The sequence below is a fragment of the Cygnus atratus genome, chromosome 2 (assembly GCF_013377495.2).
Source record: "Cygnus atratus isolate AKBS03 ecotype Queensland, Australia chromosome 2, CAtr_DNAZoo_HiC_assembly, whole genome shotgun sequence".
NCBI lineage: Eukaryota > Metazoa > Chordata > Aves > Anseriformes > Anatidae > Cygnus > Cygnus atratus.
Window position 1 is genome coordinate 7281086 of NC_066363.1, and position 14189 is coordinate 7295274.

Below are 14189 nucleotides of genomic sequence, written 5' to 3' on the forward strand. Positions count from 1 at the left end.
ACTTTGTGGTTTTAACTTTAACTATGACATTTAACTAAGAAATTTAACTTTACTATATTAGCCTTACTTTTAAAATCAAGGAACTTTCGATTCTAGCAGGATAAAGTCAGAAATTTATTGAATGCAAATTATAATTCCCTTATTTCTAAAATACATCGTGTGTAGTAATTGTTCTTGTAATATGGGAACTCAAAGAAAACCTGCACAGCAAGCAGCACAAAGAAAACCTGTGCATCACCAAGTCTTTCCATCAGTTCACAAGGGAGGGGACATGCTAGCAAAGGGTCAAAATCCATGAACCCAAACATGCTGAAAACACTTAACTGCTAAAACTAGCTGCTCCCACTTGGGATGTACAGCATTATTTTCCCTTCTAAGAAGATACACTCCTCTCATGATTAGGTATAGTGAAAAGATTAAGAAGCAAATGGAATATTCAATCTGGATAGGAAATGTTCAGTCTTTCAAAACACAATGAATTGTGTATGATTCACGAAGCACATTGTTCAGAAGTAAATTGGAAATTTAATCCAAGTTTTGTTGTAGATCAGAAACATTTGAATTCTTGGTCAGATAAACTTAATTAAAACCACGCACTTCCACAATACTTGGAACAAATGAATTACATCAAAGAGATGCATTAATTATATTTTGGCTTTTAATTAATGCCTATTGCCACTCAACACTAAAGAAAGTTTTATTCAGGGCAATAATAAGGTACTTTGACAGAAAAGGGAACTTCTAATTCTCCATCGTGTTTCTGAGTCCTAAAATTGAACAACCTAGCTGCAAGTAAGTTATGACAAAAGAAAACACAATGTCATCAAGGGGCAGGAGATCCTACTCAATTACCCCTGGCTGTGTTTGGCAGTTTAATGCTTTATGGAATACGCTGCAATTGCAAATATCCAGACCTGGACTTTCCTTTTAACATTTCATGGAATTTTAGGGCTGTGAACAAAATTTCATCTGTTCAAAATAAGCCCCCCTCTTATTAACAACAACAACATAAAAACCTAACAAAAATTAAACCTTCAAATGGACCCTTTTTGACCTTTTTTTCAACATCTACCCCTATAGTACCAGACTAAGGAGTACCACTAATCCACTTAGCCACTAAGCGATAGTGGAAAAGCCACAATTTGTAAGAAAGAACACGAATCATGACATTCTGCATTTTTCAATTTGTACAAAATCCCTTAAAAAGGCTAGAAATACGCAGTGAGACATCTAATAGGGATCACCAATACCTTCATGATGAGAACAAATCCCTTTCGTCTAATGAGTATTTTCCATGGAATGCATGGAAAACAATACTTCTGTAAATTAAAACCAGTAAAAGCTTATTATTTTCTGTTCAATGTAATTTCATAGATCATTCTCAAGTCTACCTACCAGCCTCACAATGCTGCACTATTTCGTATTATGCTTCCCAATACACAGTTCGGTTGCAAAAATAACCGATGATTCCAAATTTCTCCCATTCAGATACACAGAATATACCCAGTGCCACTAAAAACATATGCTTGCAGAAAAAAATACTCATTTTTCTTATAAAGATTTATTTCAAACTCGTTAAATATCAGATTAGTCATCAACAAACTTCTGTGGTAATTCCTTTTGAGACTGCTCCTTCGTGAAAAAAATAATGAAAAAGATCAAAGCAGGAACCCTGCCCCCTGGCATGAATCTGAAAATTACTTGTGGGCATGAGTGGACAATCTATATTATATGGTCAGTCCATGGAGAGGATGCTGTACAGATGCAGCTCTGAGGTCAGCCCTGGAACAACTCTGCTGTGCGGGCAGCTAGTAGCGAGTATCTCTGATCTACGAACTGCATTCAGAGTATGTGTAAAAGGCAATTTGGCTCCCTTATGGAATAGGATAAGACCAGAGTAGAAATGGACTACAAACCACAGTAAGCCGATGAGTGAGATGCCAAGCTAGGTGGATAGAGTCCTCTTGCTGGGCTGGATGCGGGGATCGAGGGCTTACCTGTAGCTGAAGGCACGGATAACAGGCTGACCTAACAAACGTCATCAGCTGATGTGCGTGGTACTGAAGGTTCCTAGCCTAATACAGGGAAAAAACATCTTCTCCAAGTGGCAGAAACTTGTACCACCAAAAATAACTTTTACAGGTACAGCTGTACCTACCCGTGCATTTCTACACAGTTCCCCTTTTTGTTTTGGAGTGTTTTCTTTTACTTCTAACCAAAACCATTTTGGCTGCAGGAATGTTAAAGGGGAGAGGTATGGGGACGGAACCGGTGCTGACAACAAGAGCGCAGCCCTGGAAGGGGGTCACGAGCTCTTTTAAGCAGAATTTTGTCTTGACTGTTTGTGAGATGGGATTTAGTCTCTTCAAAATAGGAGCGATGTAATGGTATCTCAGACTAAAGCCTACTACAAATGTAAGCTACTACAACCCAATACTGGAAAACACTTTGGATTATACATTGCTTTGCATTCAATATTGGAACCGAACACCTATCCAAATATATTTTCTTAACAATTGCATCAATAGATTTCGAAGAAAGAGACAATCATTCATCCTAATGCACGACACAATAAATTAAATATAATGTAAACAAATCCAAATCAGAAACTATTCATTTATGTGGATTCCCATGCCTCTGATGAAGGCCAAACTTATGTGTCTTATCAAGTTGAGGAAAAATATATTCAGGGTCCAGGGATATTTTTCCTATTCTTCTCCATATGAAGTCCCATAAATCCATTGCAATACATTTCTTCCTCTACTTAAAAAAGCAACAGGGCATTCCAAGAAGAGGCTACATATTAAGATTTAAACCTCCTAGAAGAAGTGGATAATATTGCCATCTGTGGAAATTGGCTAATGTTGGCATACTCACAGAGTGATCAGACACTTAATGAAGCATCTATTTTAAACCTGTGCAGTCCTGGATAAGCGACCAGTGCTGCAGTGACGGCTCCTTTGTGCAACAGGAGAAAGCAGCTCTGGATCCAATGTGAGCTTCGCCAAGGACAGGAGCCACACCTTCCTTATTCAACAGACAGAACCCAACCCTATTTCGTGTGATTTTTCTCCCTTACTTTACTGGCCTCAAAGATGTGTTGCTAAGCTCTCATCTAGCTGCAGTTCTTAACCCAGGTCCTGACAAAAAACATCACAACAGCATTAGACAGTGAAGAGTCTGAAAAAGATTCGAGACCAAATCCCTCCCAATTAGTTATGCTGAATTTAGACTGCTGGTAGAAGGTTAAGCAAACAGCTGTTTTTCACAAATCAAGTATCCACAGGGTCTTCATTTTCTTTCTGTCCTTTCTCAAGACAATTTTTCACTGATTTCCACGAGGTGCTGATCTGTGCTAGAGCCAAATACTCAACTAGAAGTAAGAAAGCATACTGGGGCTTAAAACCAAACACGCATATGCTTTTCTGACCAGGAAATCACTATTCACTTCACCAAAGTTCCAGCTTAATAGGTGTTCAAAGCAGGAGTCAAAGACTACCAACGTCAAAAGAAAACCTTCACAGACCCCGACAGGTACTTTGAAGACAGATCAGTGACTGCACAAGTAACGTGTCCAGTTCTACAACAGGTACGGCAAAGATGCTAAGTACCTTGCTCTTTTGAAGTATAATCTGCAAACTGATGAGCAGATTATATTAAATCAGCACTGCTGGGATTTTGGTTGTTACTGCTCCGTTCTATCTAAACTGCAGTTCAACTCAATTTTATTTGCATTACTCACAGCACATACTGAGATGTTCATGTCTACAGCTAGACGTACCACAAACGGCTACTACTTTTACAGCTTTTTTTTCTTTCCCCTTTTTTTAAGGAGATGCATATCTATTCTCATATAGGCATTTACAGCCGGGGAGCAGCCTTCATGTTGTCCGAAATGGGCTCTCTGCCAATTAGCTGATTTTATTAGCAGCATTATGATGCTGGTCCCTGTTAAAAGCAGGGGCAAACTGCACAGAAAAATAAATACAACTTCTACTGGAAAATGAAACAAGACAGAAAATTCCCCAGCAGAACACCTGATTCCATTTTAGACTAAGAACTCCACCCCTTTTAAAAAATGCATTATAAACTAAGGTAAATTGTTAACTGAGGAAATCAATTTACAGTACACAGTATTAGGAAAATGCTTTTTAAAGTGATTGTGCTTGTTTACTTTAAGACAATAGCACAGCAGAAGTAATCAATCACTCTTCTTCTGGTAGCTCAGTGTCTGTTTTATAAGCTTTGCCTTGCTTTCATGTGAGAGCACAAAAACCGACAAACTAGAGGTACTCTAAAACCTTCCAAATTGAATTTCTTATATTTGTTGCCTCTATTACACATTTTCACCTTTTCAGAACATTGTCTCGTAGCTTAACAACCAAAATTCGATTCTATTTTTGAACTCTTAGTTAACGTGAAAATGGAAAGAACCGTGCAAACTTCATAAAAACATTAAATTATTGACGTAGAAGTCCCAGAGACTAGAAAATAAAACTGTGAAGAGAACAGAAATGAAACACTGGACTGTCACACTGACATACTTTCTGATAAACCATTTCTCCCCCAACTAGGCGACTAGGATAGAGAGCGGGATGTTGCAGGAGGCTATAGACTTGAGCGTTCTTTCCAATTAACAAATTTAATCTTAGACAAACAACAACAATTCATACCAGACAGCTCTTGTATGGTATTTGCTCATGAAACAAAACATTAATTATTTGCAACAGCATTAAAAACATTGATTAAGAAAAAAATCTGGAAGCACGATGGAAATGGAGTTGTTGCAGATTTTTCTATGGAGTCAGTTTAAGAAAGGTTACAACACTCTGAAACTATTAGCCAAAATAGATGAATATGCAAAGAGTGAGAAGTTAAAAAGACACAACATTATGTTTATCAGCATTTGTAGCAGATGTATTAAAAATACAGTACGTCTTATATTTTGTTCTAAGCATAACCCAAAAGAAACTGTAATTCTAACTGCAGAATCTTCATGAAGTCTCTGACCTTTTTTGAAGAAGTTAGCTACGCACTCACTTGGGAGAATAAATGCATACTGTATTCTAAAAAATAACTGATTTTCACGTATTATACTGAAATTTTAACAAATATGTGCTTCATAAACATACAATGAGATACTGTACACGCTTACCTGTCTTGATCTGGGTCTTCCAGGAGAAAACTTCCGTTTGGTGATGGCTGGTTTCCCCATGCCAATTTTTGGAGTGACTGGTATGTAAGTCGTTGGGAGAGCACTTCCAGCAGTGGAAGGCAATGCTGGGGGCTGGCTGTGCTGTACATCCCGTGCAGAATGCAAGTCTAAGGAAACATCCGGTGAGGAAGACACGTTTGTCTTGTTTAGGTTAACTGGTGGGGGAAGTGAGGGGTAAGTCTCAGCTGGTGATTTTATGGGTTTGTCTGCAACTGGAGAACTGTTTGCAACACCTTCATTTGCAGAAGCAGTTTCTACTTCCAGAAGAGCTGGTGTTTCTGACTTTTCAGGGGTTTCTCCTTTTTCTACCTCTTTTTGCACTTTTATTATTTCCAGTTGATGCTCTACATGGATACAACCATCCCCTTTACTTTCGTTCCCTTGTATTTCTGGCGTCACAGTTACGGTCTCAGGTACTGAAGGCAGAGACCGAGAGTCTACTGTGGATACTTCTGATACCTCAACGCTACCTTGAAGTAGCTGTGTCTCTTCCACTTGTTTGTCTAACTCCTGCTGTATTACAGCTTGAACGCTTTCCATCACTTCCATCACTTTCTCGGTCTGACTGTCACCAGTAGCTGGTGTCTTTTTGGGAGACATTTCCATTTCAGCAGAATTAACTTCATCAGAGACTTCTGTTTCCAGTTCTGTGGTCTTTTCTTCTGGCAATATGCCTGTAACTAAGTACAAAGTATTAAAGACTCAGTATGAAAATCAACAACTTACACAAGTGTACTGGTCAACAAGTACACCTGGTACACATTATGTATTTTAGTTAACTGAATTTTATACATACTTTAAAATATACTTTTAAAATATCTTTCCTTTAACCTATGTTTGTAGTAATCTGTGTTTTTAGCATATATTCCCACTGTTGAATCCCTTCTTTTCCCACCCTGGAAACAGCAGAGTAAATCACAAGTAGGACATGTTCAAGAACAAACTCAAACTTGCCCCTTCACACGTTGTCTACAAAAAAGGTATTCAGGCAAAGTAAGATTTCATTAACGTAACGGGGCAACTTCTCAGCTGGTAACAATGTAGAAAAGGTATTTCCAAAGGTAGGTACTAGGCAGAGCTCCCATTGCTCTATTACTGGAAATCAAGTTCACAAATGAATAAGAACTACAGTATGCAACACGGAACATTGCTTTAAAATACAAAGAGCATTCACTAGAACCTAGACTGATGTGGGGGGAATCTGAACACGCATTTCTGTGTAGGCAGCTAAAAGTAGCATCTTCTTTTTCATTTCTGCTTATTGAAGATATATGCTAGCATACATTTATCTATTTTTAAGGAACTGTCCCAACATTTCCAGGAAACAAAGAGCTAAGAAGAACAGGACATGTATAAATAACAAGCATTTTCCTCCTAGCGCTCTTCCAGACTTCAGGAAGTCACCTGAAATAATAATAGTTGACATGATTTATCAGTTTAGTCATGTCTTAGAAGATTTTGTTCCAAGTATTTGTCTAGCCTTCCCTATAACCTAATCAAGCACCTTTCATTCACAACTTCCTTTGTCAGGGAGTTGCAGTCTTACATCTATTCCATGGAAGACCATATCATTTGCTCTGAATTTGGCTTCGAATATCTTCTTTTGATGGACCTCAATTCTCTTACAGTCCACTTACTTACTATTTCACTTGTACTTCTGAGATTCACGCTGCTACACAAACTCCTCAGCCTCTACAGTGCAGAGCCCAGCATTTCGTTGTGTCTTTTCTGATAGTTTTAAATCATGGCCCCTGTACCTACTACAAGCTACGTTGACCCCAAACCCATTCTATTTGTATTCTTCTCTTTGGCTAGTACTCGATGTGTTCTTTTAAGATGCATTTATTCCCAGAACTTAAAGATCAGCTACTGCAGCACACCCTGTACAGATGAGCTGTAGTATTAAACAAATTCTCTTTTATTTGCAAATGGAAAAAAGAAGAAGTAAAAACCTTATCCAAACATACACTTGCAGAGTTACAACTACAAAACACAAGCTGGAAAGGTCTAAGATGTGCCCCAAAACACACCACGGGAAATTCACACGTACCATTTACTTGCAGCTAAAAACAAGAGACTTGAAGGGAAAGAGTGAGCAACCTTATTTTAACAGCAACAAATACTGGGGTTTTTGATTTTTTTAATGTAATCCTCCAATGTACGAAAGCATCTGTTTTTCCACCTTACGAAGAAAGCCATTCCTACCACACAATTAAAATGATTTTCTCTTACACAAATCTTCTGAAGACTATCTTTCCTTTCAATAGAATACTACTTCAACAAAAAAATTAACACTATTTCTTGAGAGTTCGGACAGTGGAACCTAAGCAATTTGTCTCCTACTGCTTTCCAGGCATTTCTTCTCCTAAATTTACAAAGTACCACAAACCTTACTAAATGGAAAAGGGTTCTGAACGCTGTCGTGGTATTTTCTCAGACTGCAAAACTCTTTCTTACCATCTGTGACGCATCCAACAGCTGATTCTTGACTGGAGCCATTACCAGTAACGGGTTGTTCCTGAAATGTCGCAACCTCTCCACCACTTTCCATTTCCACTTCATTTGTACAAGCTTAAGGAAAGACAAATAAATAGTCAAAATTGACATACCGTTTGTTCTATTACTTTGGCATCAGTAGTTTCTGTCAAGGCTTGACCTTTTGGCTAAACAGAAAGGTATTTATCTATATGATGGCAGTTAGGGCACATCAAGTCAATGAGACAGTTGGGGAGGATGTATATAGTACCCCTTGAAGAAGTCTTTTTCTCATTAACACGGAAGCTGTTTTGTACCTTTCAGACAGTGAAAAAGATCTGTAAAGCAATTATATATATACACCTAATTGTGAAAATGTAATTGAGACATAGTCACAGACTCCTTTGCATTACCTGAGCAATATAAAAGGTCTTTTATCAAATTCCACTCTGCTAAATTCAACAGAAATTGTAGCACAAAGGTTTCAATTTTTAAAAATTTATTAAAAAAAAAAAACAAAAACCAAAAAACAAAACTACAATGATTCATGACACAGATGAGGTTCCAGCTACTATCAGCACCTGGAATACTGATTTTCAACCCATTTGTTGAACTCCAACAACATAACTCCATTTTGCTGCTTTAGTACCAACATTTTTATCTACAAGCTCCCCATACTAAAATATGAAATTGCACGAAAAAGGTGCTACTGAGTATTTCTTCGGTTGACAGTATTGTTATAGAGCACAGAAACAGGAAGTGTGTGTTTTTTTCTCATGTAAAAGAGTTTTCAGTTAAGGAAATTCATTAAAATGCACTAGAGCAGGAGCAAGAAAAACAAAGCATGTAAGTAACTGCTAGCTCAAGAGGAACTGATCCTTCAGGGACGTTAGCACAAAAAAGGTAAACGAATATAGCTTTCTGTTGAGGAAGGCCCCTTTAAAGTTCATAAAGCCAGGAATTATTAGGTGATGCTACTTTTAGCACCCAAAATCTACTTATAGACTCTTGTCAACTTTAAAGCGCTGTGTTAACGTTGAGGAAATGATCATTTAGATTTGTACAGTAAAATCAGATTTGGAGCCAAAGTGCTCTGCTGGGCATAAAACACGGCATGACTGTACTCGTGCAATAGCTCCAGATTGCTCCTAGTAGTTGAGATGACAGCCCTATTCTTCCCTGGGGAGAACAGTATGCTCGTCAATGTTACTGTACTAGCTAGAAACTGTAAGAGAAAAATTACTTAAAACTTTAGCCTTTCAAAGAAACCGTAACTTACTCAAAAGGGTTTCCAGTAGAAGACTGGGAGTTTAAATATGACTCAGACTTCTTCCTAAATTACCTAAATACTGAAAGTCTAACAGCCTCTACTAATCTTTCAGAACAAAAGTTATCTTCAAAGTCTGAAGTTGCCACTCTAACTTGGTGCACATGTTCACTGACAGAGCTCTTCCACTCATTTGCCTATTGTCTCTGCCCTTTCTCTGAGGTTATCTTTTTCATCATTTCCTTACCGCTCACCAAAGGTATACACCTATATGTACATCAAAGTGAATGTCTTGCTTATGTAAAACTTCAGTCTGAACACATAAAAGCTACAGCTCTTTTGTAGTCCAACACTTTCCAGTCAAAAATTACTGGGCTTTCGAAAACAGAAACTTATGCAACTGAGCTATCTACTTCTTTTAACAGAAGATCAGAGCACAGGTATTGCTGTTTAGGCATCAGAAATGCACATGGCACTGGTAGAGCAGTTAATCTGTTAGATTTTACCTTGCTTCCAAATTAAACGATAATTGCATTTCTCTTAGGAAATTCAGCTTGCATGAGTAGGCACTATCCAACAGAGCGCATGGTACAAATACAGAAAGGCTTTCAGTTATTATTTCATTACCTAGGTCTTGTGGATGACTCACCAGACTCAGATCAAGAGATCCAAGTTCTCTCTGTATTTCCTTACCATTGCTGAGTACTTACAAAAAAAAAAAAAAATTTATATTTTTCTGCATCTTCCCTTTCTGCTTTTTGCTTGGCTTGTCTATTTAGACAAGAAGCTCTCAGAAAGACGATGACTAATCACAAACTGTTTTGAAAAGAACACCTGATTAAAAGCTGTTTAGTGAAATGCACCTGGCCCTTGACCACAGCCCAGCTCCCACTGCTGTGTCCTACATAGTGAGGCAAATGGGTAGCATGAGATGGACAAGTACCAAGAGGGGCAGAGGAAAACTACATGTCTCCAGGAATATCTACCAGAAGCCGGCTTGTGCCTGGTAGACAGGAGTTTCCCAAGAGACTTCTCAAATGAGTACATTTATGAACTATACTAATTTAAAAACAAAACCAAACAAATAAACTAGAGAAGTTTACAGCTACAAGTTGTGAAGACTGAGAGCTACTGTAAAGGTGCTTATTTGCCTGTGTTTCTAATACAAGGTCCTGAAGCCAAAGAGACAGCACATTTAGAAGACAGATAATGCACAGATTGCTTGAGAAGCCACTGTTTGTTAAATAAAGGAATGGATGAAGTCTACAGAATAGGAGTGGCTGGTTCACAGAAGCCTTAGTGAGACATCTGCAGATACTTGGATTTGATGTTAGTGTTTTGCAGCTCTAAAGATTACATTTGATTACCTGTTATACTGTCAGGTTCAGGAATGAGTTCGGAAGTATCCATTACATCACATGACTGACTCTGATCCCCTTCTTGTCTACAGAGAGTACAGATGTAGTCCTTCAACTGAGACTCCAATTCACTACCTGGAAATCTGTCACATTCTATGTGAATCCACCTGGGGAGATTAATTTAGTGTGAATGTGATTTTAATAATAAAAAATATAAAACATACTACTAAGAATCAGTTGAAAAATAGCACAGTTCTCCATTCCTCTGGGGAAATTAAAAAAAAATCAACCAATACTTTACTAGAGGGAATTTTGGAAAAATAAAAATGATATGGATATGTTCGTATGTCAATATCTACATGAAGACCGAAACTGTTGCTAAAGCCAATCAGAAAGCACAACATGTGTAGCAACATGAAGATGTTGCATAGCAAGGTACAAAGCACTGAATATGAAATAGTCTACATTCTTCAAGATGCCCAATAGCTTATTTTTAAAATTATTATTATTATTTTTATTTCTGGCATAGGAAAAAAACATGTAAAATGGAACAGAGAACACATGTAAACAGTCTTACATAATCAATATACATGTAAAAATTAAAATACCCTGCTTATAAAAATTAGGTTGATGACCCTTCTTGTCTGTTTACTCATAAAATAGACGCAATATAAGAAGCAACAGCAGCACATATTTCTCTTTACACCTCACTAGCAAGAAAGGACAGGTAACTGCCAATTACGACTTATTTACTAAGATTAAAGTAAGGCTACCCAGTACTGTCCGTTGTATTTAGGGTTGGAGTATCAAGATGTACAAAAAGATACAACAGCATTGTGCATCATGCACAGTTTACACCTTTCACAAAAATGCATGAAATGTCATACAGCTTTCTATAAGCCTTAGGTATTTTGGTACAATTTAATAAAAAATAGGATTCTTACCTTTTGCACATGTGACAATGCAACATATCTTTCTGGAAGTCTTGGAGGCACAGCTTTTCACAGAAAGGACATGATAAGTTGTCTTGCTGTTGGTAACAACTGTCACACACCAAACAATTATGGTGCCACTGACAGCTGGTTCGTGCGCCACACTCAGCACATACTCTACAGTTCTAGAGATCACAAGAGATATTTGTTAATTATGATATTTCACAATGTGATAGAACTGCCATTAACTGACATTTTTCTCTTCTGAATTAAACTAAAGAAAAATTCTACCTTTAACAATACTAATAAATTTTCCAGGATTTGATAACAGAACATAGAGACACTGCAACTGCAAGAAGAGTTTCCTCACACTACCCCCTCACCTGAGAAGAATATTTCTTATCTCTGTCTCCCTATGACTACCACAAATCGACTATGAAATTACATACATCTTGTGTATAGGGATTTCCCTTGTTAACTTGAAGCTGTATCTTTTTTTATTACTTACTCACAAAGTTTCTGACAATACAAGAAATTCTCCTTGCCCTCCCCAAACCCACAGGAACCCTGAGCTACAGAACTGCTCTTCTGGAAAGCAAGAAGTGGTTGCATATAACGAGCCTTCGAGGATAGATTACATGCAGTACATTGCACAGGTTTTAGTTTACATGTGGTTTAGTTCATGAGATCAGCTGTCACTAAGCAGAGGTTATCCACTCCACTTGGATCCTATTCTTCCCTTTTCCCCTGTGGAGCCACATGTCTACATACAAGCAGGATTTCTTCAGAAATTGCAAGGTATGTTATGTGGTAACACCCATCTGCAATACATCTAGAACAGCATCGTGTAGGTAGCAAAATTTGGGCCCCTATAATGAAAAGGAATTATTCTTTCAACTTACTTTACATTTCCAACCATTTGTTGGTACAGAGTCCATAACTGGTTGTAGACAGAAAGTATGATAGCCTTTGTCGCATGTATCGCACACCAGCATCTTGTTGTCTTCCCCAGAATGTCTAAGAATAACAAAAATAGTGGTATGAAAAAATTATTGAAACAAACCATAACAAAAAATCTGTTTAATGAAAAGTCTAACCAGAAAGACAGATAGCTGAGCACATGAGAACACATTCAAACCACTTATAAATGGCTCCAAAGATGATACCCTCAAGTTCATATTTAAGCATGAATTCAGTCGCCATGCTTACTTTGGAAAGTGCTGAGCTTGTGGCAGCCAGACTTCTGGAAATCAGCCCATTTTCACTTACACAAGTGTAGGCAGATTTAGTAGCATTTCTGTACTGAAATCAGTTCAAAATCAGTTCAAAAATTTGCTGTCAGCTGCGTGTGATCAGGGAACAATCTTCTTTAAAGTGAGTGGATCTGAATGCTGGCAAATAGTGAGTATTCTTGGAAAACAACACAGCACAGACTGATCAGGTACGTGAGGAAGCTGCGAAGTGGCATTTTCCTTTCATGCTGTCCAGCTGATCTGACTAAAGCTGAACAAAATTCTTATCTTTTCTGTTAAGTCCTTAAAGAAAGCAAGTGAGCAAAGAACCTTACACTGCCCATCAGATTAGGTTTTATGAGAACAAGTGCACAAGCGGTCACAGTTTCTAAGTGGCAACGATCGTGCTTTGCTGTCTCAGTACTTGTCTGGTGTAACAATTCAATCATGGTCACTCATATTACTTCTTTCATTTGCTCAACTAAGCCTTAGGATTGTTTTCAGAATGACGTGTTATCTGTCTCTGAAAGGTACCACAGAACAGAAGAGATGGCCTACTGCAGCGGAGCTACCCAGTAATTGGTACATGCACTGCTGTAATGTCAGCTGAACAAGAGCCCAGGTTCCCAGACAGGAAAGGTGCTATAATAAACTAATTTGTTAATTTGGTAAATTTGAGAAAATTCCTCCTGTATAAAAGGATGATGAAATCACAAGCTTTTGCAGCTCTCCAGAACCTGCCAAGTTGAAAATAACCCTGGGGGTACAAAGTGCAGAAAATCCAGCTCAGCTCTTTCACAAGACAAATCCCAACACAAAGATTTGACCAGTTACTTCAATTAATATAATATCATAACACGTATCAGGGCAATGATCTACAACTTTCTGATAGAAGAACTGTTAATAAAACAGATGTTTTGAAATCACAGAACCTCCTCCCCTTGTGTCATGGAAGTCTTACTTACTTGCAGTTCTGGCACACTTTGCAATCAGGACACTGCCAACCCGCTCTTTTTAAAGGTGTAACTTGTATGTCTAGGCACATCCCATGGTAGTGCTGGCCACAGGTAGTACAAAAAAGTTGATCTAAGAGGTCTCCAGGGCTGTCGCACACCGCACAATTTGCTTCTTCCTTTGCTACAAATAAATCATGTTGCCAATTATTATTTCATTTGAAATGATGAACAATGCAATGAACTCCATGAAGCTAAGAAATTCTTCAGTAGTTTTTTACGCACATAAAACTTGATCATTCTTACAAAATTGGAACTTTATTAACATGCTTAATAACCACTCCTTTCATTTGGTCTTCTGATATACTCAACTACCTTCTCGTAACAGAAATACATTCATTTTAAATCTTAATAAAAGTCTCAGCAAAACAAACAGGTTTACAGGTTTAGGTCTAATTCTTCTCTGGAACAAGTACAAATAAAGCTCCTAGCAGAATAAAACTATTATTTATCTGAGGTGTTTGCAATACGGTTGCTCTAACTTGAGCTAAGGCAAGCAAGTCTATCAAACTCAAAACTGCCAGAAGACAAGCCCTTCCACACTGTCATAAAAAAAAATACACAAATTTTGCTGTGCACCACTGTCAGTCTTTAAAAAACAGGAGTGTGAGTATACATCTTGCTCATGCCTGAACACACAAATTCTTGGGTTCACACACTGGAAAAATAGGTCTAAACCAATGTATTCGTTCAGCTG

At 37.9% G+C, this 14189-nt stretch overlaps 1 protein-coding gene across 3 annotated transcripts in view; it reads right to left on the reverse strand.

Annotated features, from left to right (window-relative positions):
- The window catches only part of KMT2C (lysine methyltransferase 2C), a 199600-nt gene that overhangs the window by 78689 nt on the left and 106722 nt on the right, over positions 1–14189 (reverse strand). For all 3 annotated transcript variants that reach the window (XM_035554345.2, XM_035554351.2, XM_035554349.2), the window contains exons 8-13: positions 13445–13616; positions 12150–12264; positions 11260–11432; positions 10325–10482; positions 7673–7786; positions 5156–5895 (exon numbers count right to left, since the gene is read on the reverse strand). In XM_035554345.2, the coding sequence (XP_035410238.1) occupies positions 5156–5895; positions 7673–7786; positions 10325–10482; positions 11260–11432; positions 12150–12264; positions 13445–13616 (1472 nt within the window). The remainder of the gene's footprint in view (positions 1–5155; positions 5896–7672; positions 7787–10324; positions 10483–11259; positions 11433–12149; positions 12265–13444; positions 13617–14189) is intronic.